This window comes from Mobula hypostoma, chromosome 9 (assembly GCF_963921235.1).
Source record: "Mobula hypostoma chromosome 9, sMobHyp1.1, whole genome shotgun sequence".
NCBI classification, from domain to species: domain Eukaryota; kingdom Metazoa; phylum Chordata; class Chondrichthyes; order Myliobatiformes; family Myliobatidae; genus Mobula; species Mobula hypostoma.
In genome coordinates, this window is record NC_086105.1 from 87,854,160 (window position 1) to 87,874,781 (window position 20,622).

General features: G+C 41.8%; 1 protein-coding gene across 6 annotated transcripts in view; it reads right to left on the reverse strand.

Moving 5' to 3' along the window:
- Positions 1-6,329: 6,329 nt before the first annotated feature.
- The window catches only part of LOC134351837 (retinoic acid-induced protein 1), an 89,495-nt gene continuing 75,202 nt past the window's right edge, over positions 6,330-20,622 (reverse strand). For 5 of the 6 annotated variants that reach the window (XR_010019272.1, XR_010019276.1, XR_010019273.1 and 2 more), the window contains 2 exons: positions 16,354-16,447; positions 15,181-15,200 (listed from right to left, as the gene is read on the reverse strand). Coding sequence is in view for 1 of the 6 variants with exons in the window: in XM_063058627.1 (XP_062914697.1) it covers positions 7,433-7,456; positions 15,151-15,200; positions 16,354-16,447 (168 nt within the window). In the remaining 5 variants the exon portion in view is untranslated. Of the gene's footprint in view, positions 7,457-15,150; positions 15,201-16,353; positions 16,448-20,622 lie in introns of those variants that run through there. The other variant, XM_063058627.1, reaches the window with a different exon arrangement.

The following is a 20,622-nucleotide window of genomic DNA, read 5'->3' on the forward strand; positions in this document are numbered from 1 at the left end:
TGCACTTCTTGCAGTTGTAGTCATCAGGGCCACTGGAGGTCTCCTTGCCTTCTCACATCCCACAAGAGGAATATTTCACTATCCTGCCTGGCATCCTTACTGTCCTAGCTGAGCAGATATAAAGAAGAAAAGCAAATGACTTGAGCTTTTCTTTCTTTTGCTTTCTCTGAGTGAAGCCTCGAAGAGCTAAAGCCTTAGGATCACCACTCTGACTCAGACAACAGCCGCTGCACTTGCTCCTGCCTTAATTTAATTTGTTCTTACTAATCAATTCCAAACGCTGATAGGTCACTGGTCAAACTGCCATGACTTGCTCCTGCCTTTTATCCTCAGATAGTGGACCTGCTTGAACTCCCCTCCTCTCCAAGCTTCCAGTGTCCAGATTGGCCACAGGTCGAAGCTCTAGCGAGGGGTATGGGCTGGGAGAGCCATAGTGACCGGTTCTCTGCCACTGAGTCTGGTGCTGTGGCCCAGAAGAGGTGAAGTGGACTGCAGTGGTGATAGGAGATTCCATAGTCAGAGGAACAGAGAGGAGATTCTGTTGGCACAATAGAGACATGCAGATGGTACATTGCCTCTCTGGTGCCAGGGTCGGGGATGTCACAGATCAGGTCCATGGCATTCTAAAGGGGGAGGGGGAGCAACCAGAATTTTGGGTACACAGTTGGCACCAATGATATAGGTAAGCAAAGGTGAGGAGGTCCTGAAGAGAGGTTTCAGGGAGCTAGGTAGAAAGCTAAAAAACAGGACTTCCAGGACTGTCTATGCCACCCACCAATGAGGACAAGAATAGGAGCATGTGGCAGATGAATGTATTGCTGAGGAAATGGTACAGGGAAGGGGATCCATAGTCTCTGGATCATTGTGATCTCTTCTGGGGAAGATATGACCTGTACAAAAGAAACAGGTTACACCTGAATCCAAGGGGGACCAATATCCTTGCTATAGCTGTGCAGAAAGGTTTACACTAATTTGGCATGGGGATGGGAACTGGAGTGGCCGGTTGGTGGCGTAGTGGCATCAGCGCTGGACTTCGGAGCAAAGGCTCCCAAGTTCAAATCCAGCCGGCTCTCTTGCATGCTTTCCATCCGTGCTGGGTTGAGCGTCAAGCTAGCAACTCGGACTCGTAAAAATAAGAAAACATACTAAAAAAATGCTATCATGACGGCATCCGATGACTCCACTCGGAGTTAAGGGCTTTATTCCAGTGGGAATTGGAGTGGTAGTGTTGAGGTTGAAGTAGTTGGTTTACAAACAGAGGTAGTGTGTAGTGAGACTGCTGGCAAGTAGAGGCTGGTGAAATTGCAGTCAACATGATGAGCTGCAATGTAAAAGGCGGACAAAACCAAGGAGGGTGAACACAGGACTGAAGGTGTAATATTTGAATGCCTGCAGTGTTCGGAATGAGGTAGATGAACTTGTAGCATAATTACAGATTGGCATGAACGACAATCTGGACATCACTGAATCGTGGCTGAAAGAAGATTATGCTGGGAGCATATATCCAAGGATATATATTGCATTGAAAGGACAGGCAAGAAGACAGAGAGAGTGGCATAGCTCACTTGGTAAAAAAAAATGAAATCAAATTAGAAAGAGATGACATAGGATCATAAGGTGTTGAATCATTGTGGGTAGATCGAAGGAACTGGAAGAGTAAGAAGACCCTGATGGGAGATGTATACAGACCCCCAAACAGTAGTAAAGATGTGGTCTACAAATTACAATGGGAGATAGAAAATGCATGTCAAAAGGGCAATCTTACAATAGTCATAGGGATTTCAATATGCACGTAGATTGAGAAAATCAAGTTGGTGCTGGATCAAAGGGGCAATTCCTAGAATGTCTATGAGATGGTGTTTTAGAGCAGTAATCGCTCAACGTAATGGTTGAGCCCACTAGGGGATCAGCTATTCTAGATTGTGTGTTGTGTATGAACTGGAGTTAATTAGAAAGCTTAAGGTAAAGGAACCCTTAGGTGCCAGTGTTCCTAATATGATAGAATTCACCCTCCAATTGAAGAGAAGCTAAAGTCAGATGTATCAGTATTACAGTGGAGTAAAGGGAATTATGGAGGCATGAGAAAGGAGCTGGCCAGAACTGATTGGGAAAGAACACTGGTGGAGATGATGGCAGAGCAGCAATGACTATAATTTCTGAGAGCAACTCAGAAGGCGCAGGATACTTACATACCAAAGAGGAAGAAGTATTCTAGAGGCAGGATGACACAAATGTGGCTGACAAGTCAAAGCCAAAATAAAAGTGAAAGAAGGAGCATATAATAGAGCAAAATTTAGTGGGAAGTTAGAGGATTTGGAAGCTTTCAAAACCAACAGAAGGCAACTAAAAAAAAGTCATTAAGAAGGTAAAGATGGAATACAAAGTTAAGCTAGCCAGTAATGTTAAGAGGATACTAAACATTTCTTCAGATATATAAAGTGTAAAAGAGAGGTGGGAGTAGATATTGGACCACTGCGAAATGACGCTGAAGAGGCAGCAATGGGGGACAAGGAACTGGCAGATGAACTGAATAAGTATTTTGCATCAGTCTTCACTGTGGAAGACACTGGCAGTATGCTGGAATTTGAGAGTGACAGGTTGCAGAAGTGTGTGAAGTCGCTATTACTAGGGAAAATATGCTTGGAAAACTGAATGGTCTGAAGATACACAAGTCATCTGGACTAGATGGTTTACCCCCAGCATTCTGAAAGAGGTGGCTGAAGAGATTGTAGAGGTATTAGTAATGATCTTTCAAGAATCAATTGATTCTGGAATGATTCCAGAGGAATGAAAAATTGCAAATGTCACTCCATTCTTCAGGAAAGAAGAGAGGCAGAAGAAAGGAAATTATAGGCCAGTTAGTCTGATCTCAGTGGTTAGGAAGATGTTGGAGTCAATTGTTAAGAACAGTAGAACATTGGAAAGTTTTGGACAGAACAGGCCATTTAGCCCAACAAAGCTTGCCAAACTCCTATTCACTTCGTGTATTGAAAGGAAGTGGTTTTAGGTTACTTGGAGGCACAGGATAAAATAGGCCATAGTCAGCATGGTTTCCTTAAGGGAAAATTTTGCCTGACGAATCTGTTGGAATTCTTTGAAGAAATAACAAGCACGATAGCTAAAGGACAGTCAGTTGATGTTATGTACAAACCCCATTTCCAGATAAGTTGGGATATTTTCCAAAATTCAATAAAAACAAAAATCTGTGATATGTTAATTCACGTGAACCTTTATTTAACTAACAAAAGTACAAAGATTTTCAGTAGTTTTACTGACCAACTTAATTGTATTTTGTAAACATACACAAATTTAGAATTTGATGGCTGTAACACACTCAACAAAAGTTGAGACAGAGGCATGTTTACCATTGTGTTACATCACCTTTCCTTTTAATAACACTTTTTAATCGTTTTGGAACTGAGGATACTAATTGTAGTAGATTTGCAATTGGAAATTTTGTCCATTCTTGCTTGATATAAGACTTCAGCTGCTCAACAGTCCGTGGTCTCCGTTGTCTGATTCTCCTCTTCATGATGTGCCATACATTTTCAATAGGAGATAGATCTGGACTGGCAGCAGGCCAGTCAAGCACACGCACTCTGTGTCTACAAAGCCACGCTGTTGTAGCCTGTGCAGAATGTGGTCTGGCATTGTCCTGCTGAAATAAGCATGGACGTCCCAGGAAGAGACGTCGCCTTGATGGCAACATATGTCTCTCTAAAATCCTAATATACGCCTCAGGGTCAGTGGTACCTTCACATACATGCAACTCACCCATGCAATGGGCACTGATGCACCCCCATACTATCACAGATGCTGGCTTTTGCACCTTTCGCTGATAATAATCTGGATGGTCGTTTTCATCTTTGGCACAGAGAACTCAACGCTCGTTTTTTCCGAAAACTAGCTGAAATGTGGACTCATCTGACCACAGCACACGGTTCCACAGTCTTTCAGTCCATCTGAGATGAGCTCGGGCCTAGAGAACTCGCCCCCGTTTCTGCATAGAGTTGATGTATGGCTTCCTCCTTGCGTAATACAGTTTCAAGTTGCATTTCTGGATGCAGCGACGGACTGTGTTGAGTGACAATGGTTTTCCCAAGTAGATGTTGAAAGACCTAAATTCTCTGCAATCTTGCATTGAGAAATGTTCCTTTTGAACTGACTAACAATTCTCTCACGAATTTTGATACAAAGGGGTGAGCCACGACCCATCCTTGCTTGCAAAGACTGAGCCTTTGATGGACGTTACTTTTATACCCAGTCATGATACCTCACCTGCTACCAATTAGCCTGCTTAATGTGGAGTCTTCCAAACTGGTGTTACTTGAATATTCTGTTCACTTTTCAATCTTATTTTAACTCTGTCCCAACTTTTGTTGAGTGTGTTGCAGCCATCAAATTCTAAATTTGTGTATATTTACAAAATACATTTAAGTTGGTCAGTAAAACTATTGAAAATCTTTTTGTACTTCTGTCAGTTAAATAAAGGTTCATGTGAATTAACATATCACAGATTTTTATTTTTATTGCATTTTGGAAAATATCCCAACTTTAATGGAAATGGGGTTTGTACTTGGATTTTCAGAAGGCCTTTGACAAGGTGCTACACATGAGGCTGCTTAACAAGTTAAAAGCCCCTGGTATTACAGGAAACATACTAACATGGATGGAGCATTGGCTGATTGGTAAGAGGCAAAGAGTGAGGATAAAGGAAGCCTTTTCTGGTTGACTGCCGGTGATTAGTGGTGTTTCTTTATAAAGCACTGGTGAGGGCTCACTTGGGAGTATTGTGAGTAGTTTTAAGCCATTTATCTAATAAAGGATGTGCTGACATTGAGAGGGTTCAAAGGAAGTTACCTCCTGTCCCATGATTCTCTCATATCCCTTTTGCCAATCACCTGTCCAGCTCTTGGCTCCATCCCTCCCCCTCCTGTCTTCTCCTATCATTTTGGATCTCCCCCTCCCCCTCCCACTTTCAAATCTCTTACTAGCTCTTCTTTCAGTTAGTCCTGACAAAGGGTCTCGGCCTGAAACGTCGACTGTACCTCTTCCTAGAGATGCTGCCTGGCCTGCTGCGTTCACCAGCAACTTTGATGTGTGTTGCGTTAACAAAAATGATTCCAGGATTGAAAGGCTTGTCGTAAAGGATGTTCATTTTTGTTCAACTAAGCTCATGTTGAATAAACGGTTTTCTCCCCCTATTTGCACACTAATATTGGCAATAACTATTCACCAGAAAATGAGAGTGGTACCAGATATTTCTGCTCCATTCTGCCAGCCATATTGCGCCAATTTTGTTTCCCACTTCACCCTTGATACAGCTCCATTTACACAGCAGTTGTCTAGTTCTTTGAGCCTGCAGCTAGGATTACATAGCCCAGCCCAATTCCATCCTCAAATTCATCTAACAGCTCTTGTCACTAGACACCAGTATAATATGGAATATAAAAACAATGTGAGTGGATTTTGAAAGCAGGAACTCATATCTGGATAAGCATTTGAAATGCCAAAGCGTAAAAAGCTATGGAACAAATGGGATGAGTATAATGGGCACCTAATGGTTTCATGGAAATAATGGGTATTTGTGATTCTATGTCTAACAGGAGCAAACTACTGAGCCCTGATATCATACTTCTGGTAAGATGGTATGTTCATATGCAGCAACTCCACGGAGCCAACTAAAGGTGCTGTTGTCTTTAAAAGTATTTTTAATGATCAAAGACCTTGCTGGACATTAAGGACTTAAAAGTTCTGCAGGTCTATCCCATCAGCTAGACGGTGCAAACCGTACTGCTGCTGCTACAAGAGGCTGTAATCTAACAGTGAGCGATTGCCTTAGTTGCTTTTCTTATGATTGCAAGACCCTGCTGGACATTGGTTACGTGGAATGCCGCAAGTCCAGTTTACTGGCAAATGGGGAGGGGGGGGCTAGCTGCATAGCCTTGGTTGCAGCAAAGACTAGCCCTTGAGCTACAGTGTCCAGGCTGGCGGCATTGGGGCTGCGCTCCAGAAGACAAGCTGTATTGTGTTCAGCTGCAGACTGTTGCAACAGTTATAGGCCTAGGGAGCTGGACTACATGTTTTTATGAGATCTAATTGTAGTGTGTTTTACACTTCAGCCCTGGATTAACACTGTTTCATTTGGTTGTAGTCATGAGTATTCACGTTTTGTTGAATGATAATTGAATTTGAACTTGACTGCATCAACAATTCAACCAAATCACAGCCAACTCCATTTATTTGCCTATAGCTCCTAATTGCTTATTTAAAAGAATCTATTGTTTCAGATATGAGTGGCCCCCAGCAAGTGCAGCCCTTTGAGGGGGGAAATTCTAGACATTACAAACCAATAAATAATGTTTTTTGTTCTGTATCACTTTTTAATCCAGCAGTTCCACCAAGTTCAGGATACTGGTAATTACAAGGACCCATTCAATGGGCTAGATTGCTTCCTGCAGCTTTTTATTCCTAAAAATTGTCATTGCATTACATGTACAATACATTACACATTGAAAGAAAGCTAAGAGTTGTGGATCAGTTCCCAGTGGGTATCAAACCACCCAGACGTATCTGGCACCATTAATTTTCAATAATTATTTTCACACTTGGATACATGAATAATTTCAGAAAGAATAATTCCTTCTGGTTCCAAAGTTGACATATTGGGAATGTCTCCATAACAATGCCAGTTGGCCTCCTTTACCTTTTTTAAAAACAAACTTTTAAAAAATTAACTTTAAAAGTCAATAAACAAACACTGCCACGTGTGATAAAGGGAATACTTGCACTTTGTGAGTCAGACAGTTAATCTCCCATAGTGCTTCCTTTGGAAGAGCCATGGGTATCATCACCCTTTTACTGTATAAAATAACCAGTGAGCTCAACCACTTAAAAAAAAGCAAGGCAATCAGCAGTCCTTGTTTCAAAATGTATATCATTACCAACTCTAACAAATTAGACTATGCTCATTCACAAAGCTTTTTTTTAAATCATTTAATAGCAGACTGCAGGTTAGTACGGTTCTGCATCCCCTTCACATTCCCTTGCAAGATTCCCTGGATCCCACTTCAAAAGATTATCTGCACAGCAACATTAAGACAACTGATGACTTTAAGTTTCTTGAATTTGGTGATGATACAGGCACCTTGCTGTTCAATTAAACTAGAAACCTTTTACTTATCTACCCATTGTCCTTCCTTTCCCAACCCCCCCCCCCCAACCCCACTGGAGAAAGATACAGCAAGGATTCAATGGTCGAGAGCGTCAATCTATTGGTATCTTCTTGGCATTGTGGGATAGTTGATGTTGCTTTACAATGTTTGATCTTTCAATCCTTTTAACTGCACTGTTCGACAATACATTCATTCACTGCAGTCTGGTTTAACACATATGGGATAACATCATTTGGCACAGTGGAGTCTTCCTGCTGTTATAGTATTTTAGACGATATGCTCTAAAAAGAGAAAACACGAAATTAGTTACTAATGACATACAGTAATACAAGAGCATATGATGGGCTATACATGAACAGAAGCATTGTATCTTACAAATACACTACATAATTTGCTAGTTAAAGATTGACCATGGTTTCGTATTCCAGTAATACATGAAATAATGGAAGTATTACTTTATTGGAAGATTTTCTGCATCTGAGCCAATATTTAATTCTGAACAGAACATTTTATTTGATCATTGGTTACCATATATGATTCCTCGCTTCGCAGAAATTAGCAAGTATATTTCCCTCCGTTGGTATTGTTACATGGTATTGTTAGATACATCAAAGTGGAGCTTGAACAGCAACTCCTGAGATTCACAGGAGGAAGGAGTCGGTCGGTATGTGATTACCAGCAATCAATAGGTGTGAGACTATCAGCCACAAATTGTATTCACGTCCACATATTTGGTTCTGATGATTGTCTTACCACTGGATCATTGGGAGGAAGGGAGCAACAATTTTATATTTAAAAGAGGTTACATATGGTAATTCTATATTAATTCTAATGCTGTTACAGTTTCTCCCTTGCAGTCTGGTTCAATATAGTCACCCTATGTTTTTGGCAGGCTTCAGATATTGTGGTTTATTAGGAAATTGGTGAAGGCCAATGAAAAAAAGTTAGGTTTAAGTGGAGCGTCCATTGTGTGAATTGGTTAGTGTTAAGGGTGGGGACTTTGAAGCGTTGGTGAGCAGAGGAAGAGGGAGTTTTGGATCAGCTATTGTTTGTGTGGGCCAGTGAAGGAGTCTAAGATCTGAGGCTTTAGTTTGAGAGACTTTGGTAAAGGAGCATGGATGGGTAGCAGGCAAGAACAGGCAGTATTTTTTTTCATTATATAATATTAGCTTTATATAACTAAAAAGATACCAAATTACAACAAATTAAATAAAATAGGGATGCAGGATGAGGTGATGTGCTGTAGCTGCATGAATGGGAGCTGGCGGACCCCATTGTGGTTCCTGGTGACCACATCTGCAGGAAATGTTGGCTGCTCGAGGAACTCGAGGTCAAAGCTGATGATCTGGAATCTGAGCTTCAAACACTGCAGCACATCAGGAAGGGGGAGAGTTCCCTGGATTTTCTGTTTCAGGCAGCAGTTACTACTCCAAGTTTGGTCTGCGGTCAGGGGTAAGTGGATGTGACTGTGAGTGAAGCAGGGAGGGGGATTGAGGAGGCAGTGCTGGAGGCAGCCTGAGCTCTTGAGCTTGCCCAGTAGGTCTGAGATTGTTGCTCCCTGAAAGGATGAGAGTAGATCTGTAGGAAGGACGAGCAACCGAACCATAGTTCAAGGAGCCATTCAAGAGGGGAGGAGAGAAGAGAGAGAAATATACTTGTAATTGGAGATACTGTAGCCAGGTGAATTGATAATCCAGTGTCACAAGGATCGAAAGTCCCAAAGGTTGTTTTGTCCAACTGGTACCAGGTTCGGGACATCTCATCTGATCTGCAGAGGAAATTGGAGTGGGAGGAGAAAAATCTATTTGTTGTGGTCTATGTGGGTACCAAGGACATAGGAAGAACAAGAAAAGAAGCTCTGCTGAAGAAAGTTGAGCAGTGAGGGAATAAATTAAAATGCAGAACCAAAAAGGAAATAATCCCTGGATTGTTACCAAAGCCATGTCCAAATAGGCAGCGGATGAATAAGATCAGAGAGCTAAATGTGTGGCTCAAAGATCGGTGTGGGTTTGAATTCGTGGGACTTTGGCACCAATATTGCAGAAGGAGATCTGTTCCCACGGGACGGGCTCCACAGAGCCATTTTGGGACCAGGGACCTGGTGAATTGCACATCTGGGACTTGAAATGAAACAACAGAGGAGTGGATTGACCAGTTTGAAAAAGTAAGCATTAAGTAAAAAGATCAGGAGAATGCAGGGGATTTTATGGAAGTCTCAGGAATTTAAAAAAGACAAAGGTTAGAGATGGATAAGAATTTTTCTTCCGATAACAAAGAGACAATTTTTAAAAGGGTAATGAATATAGAGTAGAAAGTATTATGTTTGCATGCAGCATCAAAATGAGTTAGATGATCTTGTAGTGCAATTAGATATTGGCAGATATGACATTGTGGGCATCACTGAGTTGTGGCTGAAAGAAGATCACGGTTGGGAGGTTAACACCAAAGATACATATTGTATCAAAAGTACAGGCAAATAAGCAGAAGGGATGGGTGGCTTTGTTGGTGAAAAGAATGAAATCAAATACTTATAAGTGGCATAAGATCAGGAGATGTAGAACAATTGTAGGTAGAATTAAGAATACTGCAAGGGTAAAAATAACCTGAAGGGATTTATATACAGGCCTCAGAACAGTAGCCAGGATGTGGAGTACAAATTACAAGGGAGCGATAGATAAGGCACATAAAAAGGTCATGGGGAATTTCAATATGAAGGTAGATTGGGAAAATCAGGTTGGATCCCAAGAGAAGAAATTTGCAGAATGTTTTCGAGATGTCTTTTCAAAGCATCTTACGGTTCAGCCCACTACAGAAAGGTAATTCTGGATTGGATGTTGTGTAATGAACAAGGTTTGATTAAGGAGCTCAAGGTAAAGGACCTTTATGAACTAATCATCATAGTATGATAGAATTCACCCTGCAGCTTGAGAGGGAGAAGATAAATCAGATGTATTTGTAATACAATGGAGTAGAGGGAACTATAGAGGCATGAGAGTGGAGCTGGCCAAAGTTGACTGGAAGGGAACACTAGCATGGATGAAGCAGGGCAGCAATGGCTAGAGTTTCTGGAAGTAATTCAGAAGGCGCAGAATTGGTTCATCCCAGAGAAGCAGCATTCTAGCAGAAGAGTGAGGTAACTGTGGCTGACAAAGGAAGTCAAAGACAGCATAAATCAAAAGAGAGGGTATACAATATAGCAAAGCTCATTGGCAAGCTAGATGACTGAGATGCTTTAAAAACCCAAAAGACAACTAAAAAAAAATAAGTGCAAGGATGAAATATGAAGGTAATATAACCAATAATATAGAATCATTTTCAGATATATAAAGAGTAAAAGAGAGACAAGAATAGATAACACACCACTAAAACATGATGCTGAGGAGGTAGCACTGGGGAACAAAGAAAGGTGGATGAACTCAATAAGTATTTTGCGTCAATTTTCACTTTGGAAGACACCAGCAGCATGCCTGAAATTTGAGAACATCAGGGGACAGAAGTAAGTGTAGCTGCTATTATTAAAGAAAAGGAGCTTGGGAAGCTGACTACAGTTTAGGGAAGTGTATAATCATGCACTTTGGTAGACGGAATAAAGATGTATACTCTTTCCTAAACAGGGAGTAAACTCAGAAATCAAAGCTGCAAAGGGCCTTGAGTGTTGCAGTTCAGGAATCCCCAATGCTACTACTAAGGAGAAGGTGCTTGCGAAGCTGAAAGATCTGAAGATAGATATGCCACATGGAGTAGATGGACTACATCCCAAGGTTCTGAAAGAGTTAGCCAAAGAATTGTGGAGGCATTAGTAGTCATCTTTCAAGAATCACTAGATTTGGGAATGGTTCCATTGGACCGTAAGATATCGGAGGAGAACTAGGCCATTTGGCCCATCAAGCCTGCTCCACCATTTCATCATGGCTGATCCAGTCTGCTTCTCAGCCTGATGTCCTGCTTTCTCCCCGTATCCGTTCATTCGCTGACTAACCAAGAATCTATCAACCTCTGCCTTAAATACACCTCCACAGCCACCTGTGGCAACGAATTCCAGAGATTAACCACTCTCTGGCTAAATAAATTCCTCCTCATCTCCTTCTAAAGGATACCCCTCTATTCTGAGGCTGTGTTCTCCAGCCTTAAGACTCCCCCAGCATAGGAAACATTCTCTCCACATCCACTCTATCAAGGCCTTTCACCATTTGATAAGTTTCAATGAGGTCACCCTTCATTCTTCTGAATTCCAGCAAGAGCTCCTCACATGACAAGCCTTTCAATCCCAGAATCATTTTTGTGAACCTCCTTTGAACCCTCTTCAATGTCAGTGCATCCTTTCTTAGAAAAGGGGCCCAAAGCTGCTCACAATACTCCAAGCAAGGCTTCACCAGTGCTTTATAAAGCCTCAACATTACATCCTTGCTTCTATATCTTAGTTCTCACGAAATGAATGCTAACATCACATTTGCTTTCCTCACCACTGACCCAGCCTGTAAATGAATTTTTAGGGAATTCTGCACAAGGACTCCCAAGATCCTTTGCACCTCAGACTTTTGAATTCTCTCCATTTAGAAAATAATCTTCACTTTTATTCCTTCTAACAAAGTGCATGACTATACACTTCCCAACACTGTATTCACACTGCCATTTCTCCACCCGTTCTCCTAATCTGTAGACTTTCTATAGCCTCTCTACTTCCTCAAAACTACATGTCTCTCCACCTAACTTCAGATCATCCACAAAGCCATCAATTCCATCATCCAAATCACTGACATATAATGTAAAATGAAGGTGTCCCACACAGACCCCTGTGGAACACCACTAGTCACCGGCAGCCAGCAAGTAAAGGCTCCATTTAGACCCACTCTTTGCCTCCTGCTGATCAGGCAATGTTTAATCCATGCTAGAATCTTTCCTGTAATAAATACCATGGGCTCTTAATTTGTTAAGTAGCCTCATGTGTGGCACCTTGTCAAAGGCCTTCTGAAAATCCAAGTACATAACATCAGCCGATTGATTGTCCTTTGTCTACCCTACTTGTTATTTTTTCCAAATAATTCTAACAGATTTATTAGGCAAGCTTTTTCCTTGAGGAAACCATGCTGACTATGGCCTATTTTATCATGTGCCTCCCAGTAATCAACTCCAACATCTTCCCAACCACTGAGGTCAGACTAACTGGCCTATAAGTTCCTTTCTCCTGCTTCTCTCCCTTCTTGAAGAATGGAGTGACATTTGCAATTTTTCACTCCTCTGGAATCATGCCAAAAAATTAATTGATTCTTGAAAGATCATTACTAATACCCCCATAATCTCTTCAGCTACCTCTTTCTGAACCTTGGGGTGTAATGGCAACTTCACACACTTCTGCCCCGACACTCTCGAAATTCCAGCATACTGCTAGTGTCTTCCACAGTGAAGACTGATGCAAAATACTTACTCAGTTCATTTGCCATTTCCTTGTCCTCCATTACCACCTCTTCAGTGTCATTTTCCAGTGGTTCAATATCTACTCTCATCTCTCTTTTACACTTTATGTGTCTGAAGAAACTTCTGGTATCCTCTTTAATATTATTGGCTAGCTTAACTTTGAATTCCATCTTTTCCTTCTTTATGACTTTTTTTAGCTGCCTTCTGTTGGATTTGAAAGGCTTCCCAATCCTCTAACTTCCTACTAACTTTTGCTCTATTATATGCTCCCTCTCTGGCTTTTATGTTGACTTTGACTTGTCAGGCACATTTGTGTCATCCTGCCTTTAGAATACTTCTTCCTCTTTCGTATGTAAGTATCCTGCACCTTCTGAGTTGCTCTCAGAAATTCTAGTCATTGCTGCTCTGCCATAATCCCTGCCAATGTTCTTTCCCAGTCAATTCTGGCCAGCTCCTTTCTCATGTATCTGTATTTCACTTTACTCCAATGTAGTACTGATACATCTGACTTTAGCTTCTCCTCAAATTGGAGGGTGATTTCTTCCATATTATGATCACTTATCCCTTAGGGTTGCTTTACCTTAGGTTCTCTAATAAATTCCAGTTCAGTGCACAACGCCCAAAACAGAATAGCTGATCCCCAGTGGGCTCAACCAGGAGCTGCTCTAAAAAGCCATCTCAAAGGCATTCTAGAAATTCACCAACCTGATTTTCCCAATCTACCAGCATATTGAAGTCTCCTATGATGATTGTAACATTGACCTTTTGACATGCATCTTCAATTTCCCATTGTAATTTGTAGACCACATCCTTACTGTTTTTGGGGTGTCTGTGTACAACTCCCATCGGGGTCTTTTTATCCTTGCAGTTCTACCCACAACGATTCAACACCTTCTGACTCTATGTCACCTCTTTCTAATGATTTGATTTCATTTTTTTTAAACCAACAGAGCCACGCCACTCCCTCTGCCCACCTGCCTGTCCTTTCGATACAGTGTGTATCCTTGGACTTCCAGCTTCCAGCAATGATCTTTCAGTCCGACTCAGTGATGCCCACATCATACATACCAATCTGTAACAGTGCTACAAGTTCATCTACCTCATTCCTTGTGCTGTACATAATCAAATATAACACTTTCGGTCCTGTATTCACCCTTTTACATTGCAACTTATCCTGGAGGAATTCCAGAGGAATTGAAAATTGCAAATTTCACCCCACTCTTTAAGGAAGGGAGGCAAGAGGCAGGAAATTACAGGCCAGTTAGCCTGACTTCAGTGGTTGTCAAGATATTTGAGTCCATTGTTCAGGATAAGGTTTCAGGATACTTGGACGCTGAAGTCAGCATGGTTTCCTAAAGGGGAAATCTCGTCTGATAAACCTTTTTGAATTTTTTGAGGAATTAACAGGCAGAATAGACCGGGGGAGCCAGCTGGATTTTCAGAAGGCCTTTGACAAGGTGCCTCAGATGAGGCTGCTAAACAGCGCAAGTGTGAAGAGACGGAGTAGCATAGGTCAAAGACTGGCTGACTGGCAAGAAGCAGAGTGAGAATAAAGGTAACCTTTTGTAGTTGGCTGCTGGTGACTAGTGGTGGTACACAGGGGTCAGTGTAGGTACCTCTTCATTTCAAGTTATATGTTAATGATCTGGATGACAGAATTGTGGCCTTTGAGGCAAAGTTTGCAGACGAGCAAAGAAATGGCAGATGGAATACAGTGTCGGGAAGTTTTCATTTTGGTAGAAAGAATAAAGGTGTAGGCCATTTTCTAAATGGGAAGCAAATTCAAAATTCAGAGGTACACAGGGACTTGGGGGTCCTAGTCAGCATTTGCTAAAGATTAGCTTGCAGGTTGTTGACAGGAAGGAAGGCAAATGCAATGTTAGGACTAGAACATGAAAGCAATGATGAGGCTTTGGTCGAACTGCACTTGGGAGTATTGAGACTAGTTCTGGGTCCCTTGTCTAAGGAGGAAGTTGCTAACATTGGAGAGGGTCCAGAGAAAGTTCATGAGAATTATCCCAGGAATGAAAGGGTTAACTACTGTGGAGCATTTGATGGCTCTGGGCCTGTACTCAGTGGAGCTTAAGAAATGAAGGGTCATCTCACTAAAGCCTATTGAATACTGAAAGGTCTACATAGAGTGGACGTGGAGAGGATGTGTGTAGTAGTGGGGGAGCCTAGATTAGGGGGCACAAGCTCCGAAGACAAGGCTGTCCCTTTAGAACAGAGATGAAGAGGAATTTCTTCAGTGGTGAATCTATGGAATGAAGTGACACAGCCAGCTGTGGAGTCCAAGTCACTGGGTATAATTAGATCGGAGGTTGATAGGTTCCTGATCAGTAATGGTGTGAAATGTTATGGGGAGAAGACAGGAGAATGGAATTCAGAGGGTTAATAGATTAGTCATGCTTGAATAGCAGATCAGACTCGATGGGCTGAATGGTTGGATTCTATTCCTATGTCTTATAGTCTTATATTGTAATCTTTACTCTGGAGAGATAGCTGAAAGGAAACAAGGCTCTTTTGAAAACAAGATTTCCCATATACCTTTCTTTCTTACCTTATGCTTCGAGCACTTCATTGAAAAATTCTCCTCAGTTAATTGGCATCCTGCAGGGAGTCGGGATGTATGAAAACACAGGAGAGCAGCAATTAGCACAGGTCTATTAGAGTTTATGAAGAGACAACATAAGGAAATATTTTGGGGGTACAGTGCAAACTGTGTTTCGGTTAGTATTAACTGTGTCACAGTCAGAAGGTGTGGATTCAAACCACACTCCAGGGACCTGTGCAATGCCTTAGCCTGAACTCCAATACAGTACAGCAAGGGTGCAATTCAAAAGCATCACCTTTCCATGATACGTTAAATCCATTACAGGGAACTGAAAAATACATGTAACATTTTTTTTCCAAAAAGCAGCAGGAGTTCTCTGGTTCTCCAAATAATATTTACCCCTCAACAAATGTGACTAAAGTAGTCATTATTACAGTGCTATTGGTGAAAGCTTTTGGAGAACAATCAATTCATGCCTTTGCTACATTACAAATGACTTCAAAAAGTACTTAATTTTAAAATAATTTAATACATTCTCAGATTGTGAAAGTTGTCATGCAAGTGTAAGATTTTTTCTGTAATTTTCTAGCATTATCAGGCCCACTAAACATTCATTTCTTCCAACATTGTACTTCCTGAAGTCGCAGGAAAAACACAAATATTTATAGCTAATGACACATGGAATGCGTATTGAGGTTAGCTAAAAGCAACTTTATCTAAATCTGTACTTGAACTAGAAACTAGGCAGGTGCAATCTCTGAATAGATACAATTAAATCTCATTTCTTTTATATTTAGCGATAATTTAAAATGGAACTTAATATCAAAAGAGATGCTATTTCTCAAAGATCACACAATTCATTCAGCCTGCCTTTCCAGTGCGAACACTTCAAAACCTCCCTGTTCCCCCTGCTCACAATAAAATGTTATATTTTCTCTTTAACTATTAGATACCTAATTCTTTATAGAAAATATTGAACCTCCTTCCACCATCCTTTTAGACAAATGCATTCCAGATCAATAATTGTCTGCATACAAATATTCCCATCCCCTTCATGCCTCTTGTGATAGTTATCTTAAAGTAATGTTCTCTGGTTACCAGTTCTCCTGCCAATGAAAGCTGTTTCTCATAAATCATCAAAATCCGTTCATAATCTTAAATATCTCTCGATGGAAAAGCACACTGTCAGTTAGTTGCTGCTTTCCTTACCCGATTCAATGGCACAGATATAATGATATTTCTGATTGCATCCCTTGGAATAGCAGCCAAGAGTGGCGCCCGTCTGCTCACACATAGAGCATCTCTGCAGTGGGAGAAAAAGAAGATAAATAAATACTGGGCCAAAGCAGGAATCATTTCTAGGATTATCTCCAATTAATCATTGCATCGAACAAATGGAATAAAACATAGAAACATAGAAAACCTACAACACAACATGGCCATTCGGCCCACAAAACTGTGCTGAACATATCCTTACCTTAGAAATTACCTAGGATTACCCATAGCCCTCTATTTTTCTGAGCTCCATATACTTGCCCAGGAGTCTCTTAAAAGAGCCTATTGTGTCCACCTCCACCACCGTCGCCAGCAGCCCATTTCACGCACTCACCACTCTCTGCATAAAAAACTTACCCCGATATCTCCTCTGTACCTACTTCCAAGCACCGTAAAACTGTGCCCTCTCGTGCTAGCCATTCCAGTCCTGGGAAAAAGCCTCTGACTATCCACATGATCAATGCCTCTCGTCACCTTGTACACCTCTATCAGGTCACCTCTCATCCTCTGTCGCTCCAAGGAAAAAAGGCTGAGTTCACTCAACCTATTTTCATAAGGCATGCTCCCCAATCCAGGCAACATCCTTGCAAATCTCCTCTGCACCTTTTCTATGGTTTCCACATCCTTCCTGTAGTGAGGTGACTAGGGTCCTATATAGCTGCAACATTACCTCTCAGCTCCTAAAATCAATCCTACAATGATGAAGGCCATATGCTTTCTTAAACACAGAGTCAACCTGCAGAGCAGCTTTGAGTGTCCTATGGACTCAGACCCCAAGATCCCTCTGATCCTCCACACTGCCAAGAGTCTTACCACTAATACTATATTCTGCCATCATATTTGACCTACCAAAATTAACCACCTCGCACTTGTCTGGGTTAAACTCCACCTGCCACTTCTCAACCCAGTTTTGCATCCTATCGATGTCCTGCTATAACCTCTGACAGCCCTCCACACTATCCACAACACACCCAACCTTTACATCATCAGCAAATTTACTAACCCATTCCTCCACTTCCTTATCCAGGTTATTTATAAAAATCACGAAGAGTAGGGGTCCCAGAACAGATCCCTGAGGCACACCACTGGTCACCAACCTCCACGCAGAATATGACCCATCTACAGCCACTCTTTGCCTTCTGTGGGCAAGCCAGTTCTGGATTCACAAGCAATGTCCCTTTGGATCCCATGCCTCCTTACTTTCTCAATAAGCCTGGCATGGGGTACCTTATCAAATGCCTTGCTGAAATCCATATATACTACATCTACTGCTCTACCTTCATCAATGTGTTTAGTCACATCCTCAAAAAATTCAATCAGGCTCATAAAGCATGACCTGCCTTTCACAAAGCCATGCTGACTATTCCTAATCATATTATGCCTCTCCAAATGTTCATAAATCCTGCCTCTCAGGATCTTCTCCATCAACTTACCAACCACTGAAGTAAGACTCACTGGCCTATAATTTCCTGAGCTATCTCCATTCCTTTTCTTGAATAATGGAACAATATCTGCAACCCTTCGATCCTCCAGAACCTCTCCCGTCCTCATTGATGATGCAAAGATTACCGCCAGAGGCTCAGCAATCTCCTCCCTCGCATCCCACAGTAGCCTGGGGTACATCTCATCTGGTCCCAGTGACTTATCCAACTTGATGCTTTCCAAAAGTTCCAGCACATCCTCTTTCTTAATATCTACATGCTCAAGCTTTTCAGTCCGCTGCAAGTCATCCCTACAATTGCCAAGATCCTTTTCTGTAGTGAATACTGAAGCAAAGTATTCACTAAGTACCTCTGCTATCTCCTCCAGTTTCATACACACTTTTCCACTGTCACACTTGATTGGTCCTATTCTCTCACGTCTTATCCTCTTGCTCTTCACATACTTGTAGAATGCCTTGGGGTTTTCCCTAATCCTGTCCGCCAAGGCCTTCTCATGGCCCCTTCTGGCTCTCCTAATTTCATTCTTAAGCTCCTTCCTGTTGGCCTTACAACCTATTAGATTCCTATCATTACCTCGTTTTTTGAATCTTTCGTAAGCTCTTCATTTCTAGTGGGGTACCGCAAGGCTCAGTGCTGGGACCCCAGTTGTTTACAATATATATTAATGACTTGGATGAGGGAATTAAATGCAGCATCTCCAAGTTTGTGGATGACACGAAACTGGGCGGCAGTGTTAGCTGTGAGGAGGATGCTAAGAGGATGCAGGGTGACTTGGATAGGTTAGGTGAGTGGGCAACTTCATGGCAGATGCAATTTAATGTGGATAAATGTGAAGTTATCCACTTTGGTGGCAAAAACAGGAAAACAGGTTATTATCTGAATGGTGGCCGATTAGGAAAAGGGGAGGTGCAATGAGACCTGGGTGTCATTATACACCAGTCATTGAAAGTGGGCATGTAGGTACAGCAGGCGGTGAAAAAGGCGAATGGTATGCTGGCATTTATAGCAAGAGGATTCGAGTACAGGAGCAGGGAGGTACTACTGCAGTTGTACAAGGCCTTGGTGAGACCACACCTGGAGTATTGTGTGCAGTTTTGGTCCCCTAATCTGAGGAAAGACATCCTTGCCATAGAGGGAGTACAAAGAAGGTTCACCAGATTGATTCCTGGGATGGCAGGACTTTCATATGATGAAAGGCTGGATGAACTAGGTTTATACTCGTTGGAATTCAGAAGATTGAGGGGGGATCTGATTGAAACGTATAAAATTCTAAAGGGATTGGACAGGCTAGATGCAGGAAGATTGTTCCCGATGTTGGGGAAGTCCAGAACGAGGGGTCACAGTTTGAGGATAAAGGAGAAGCCTTTTAGGGCCGAGATGAGGAAAAACTTCTTCACACAGAGAGTGGTGAATCTGTGGAATTCTCTGCCACAGGAAACAGTTGAGGCCAGTTCATTGGCTATATTTAAGAGGGAGTTAGATATGGCCCTTGTGGCTAAAGGGATCAGGAGGTATGGAGGGAAGGCTGGTACAGGGTTCTGAGTTGGATGATCAGCCATGATCATACTGAATGGCGGTGCAGGCTCAAAGGGCCGAATGGCCTACTCCTGCACCTATTTTCTATGTTTCTTCTTGACTATATTTACAATAGCCTTTGTACACCATGGCTCCTGTACCCTACCATCCTTTCTCTGTCTCACTGGAATGAACCTATGCAGAACTCCACGCAAATATCTTCCATACATTTCCCTGAGAACATCTGTTCCTAATTTATGCTTCCAAGTTCCTGCCTGATAGCTTCATATTTCCCCTTACTTCAATTAAACACTTTCCTAACTTGTCTATTCCTATCCCTCTCCAATTCTATGGTAAAGGAGATAGAATTGTGATCACTTTCTCCAAAATGCTGTCCCACTGAGAGATCTGACACCTGACCAGGTTAACTTCCCAATACCAGATGAAATACAGCCTCTCCTCTTGTAGGCTTAGCTACATATTGTGTCAAGAAACCTTCCTGAACACAGCTAACAAGCTCTACCCCAACTAAACCCCTTGCTCTAGGGACATGCCAATCGATATTTGGGAAATTAAAATCTCCCACCACGACAACCCTGTTATTATTACACCTTTCCAGAATCTGTCTCACTATCTGCTCCTCGATGTCCCTGTTACGATTGGGTGGTCTGTAAAAAAAACACTGAGAAGTTATTGACCCCTTCCTGTTCCTAACTTCCACCCACAGACACTCCGTAGACAATCCCTCCAGATCTTCCTCCTTTTCTGCAGCCATGACACTATCTCTGATCTACAGGTCTCTAAATAAAAATACAAAAGGCATGTTCTTCAAACTCAGGGAACTTGCCGTTTCAATTTCAGACACCATAGGTGCACCATGGCAGCTCCACCTTCTACTGACGGACCATTAATTCCTCCCTAAACCATTTTCTTTTTGTTTTCCATGTACCCAATCCCATCCTTTAAGCTGTTCTCTGAAACCTCTCCTCAAGTTAGCTTTTATCCAAACATGGATCTCGGTGTCAAATTCTGCATGATAATTGCTCCTGTAAACCACTTTGGTAAATCACTCTGTGATGTTAAGGATGCTCCAGTTATTATTATTCTTGTTAGCCCAAGGATCAGCTGCATTGCTAATGCTCCTGTGGTCTATTTATTGGATTATATTCTTGTGAAGAAATAAGTAATCTTACTTGCATAAAATTTTGCCAAGCTGCAGGATCCCCACTGACAGATTTTTCAGACA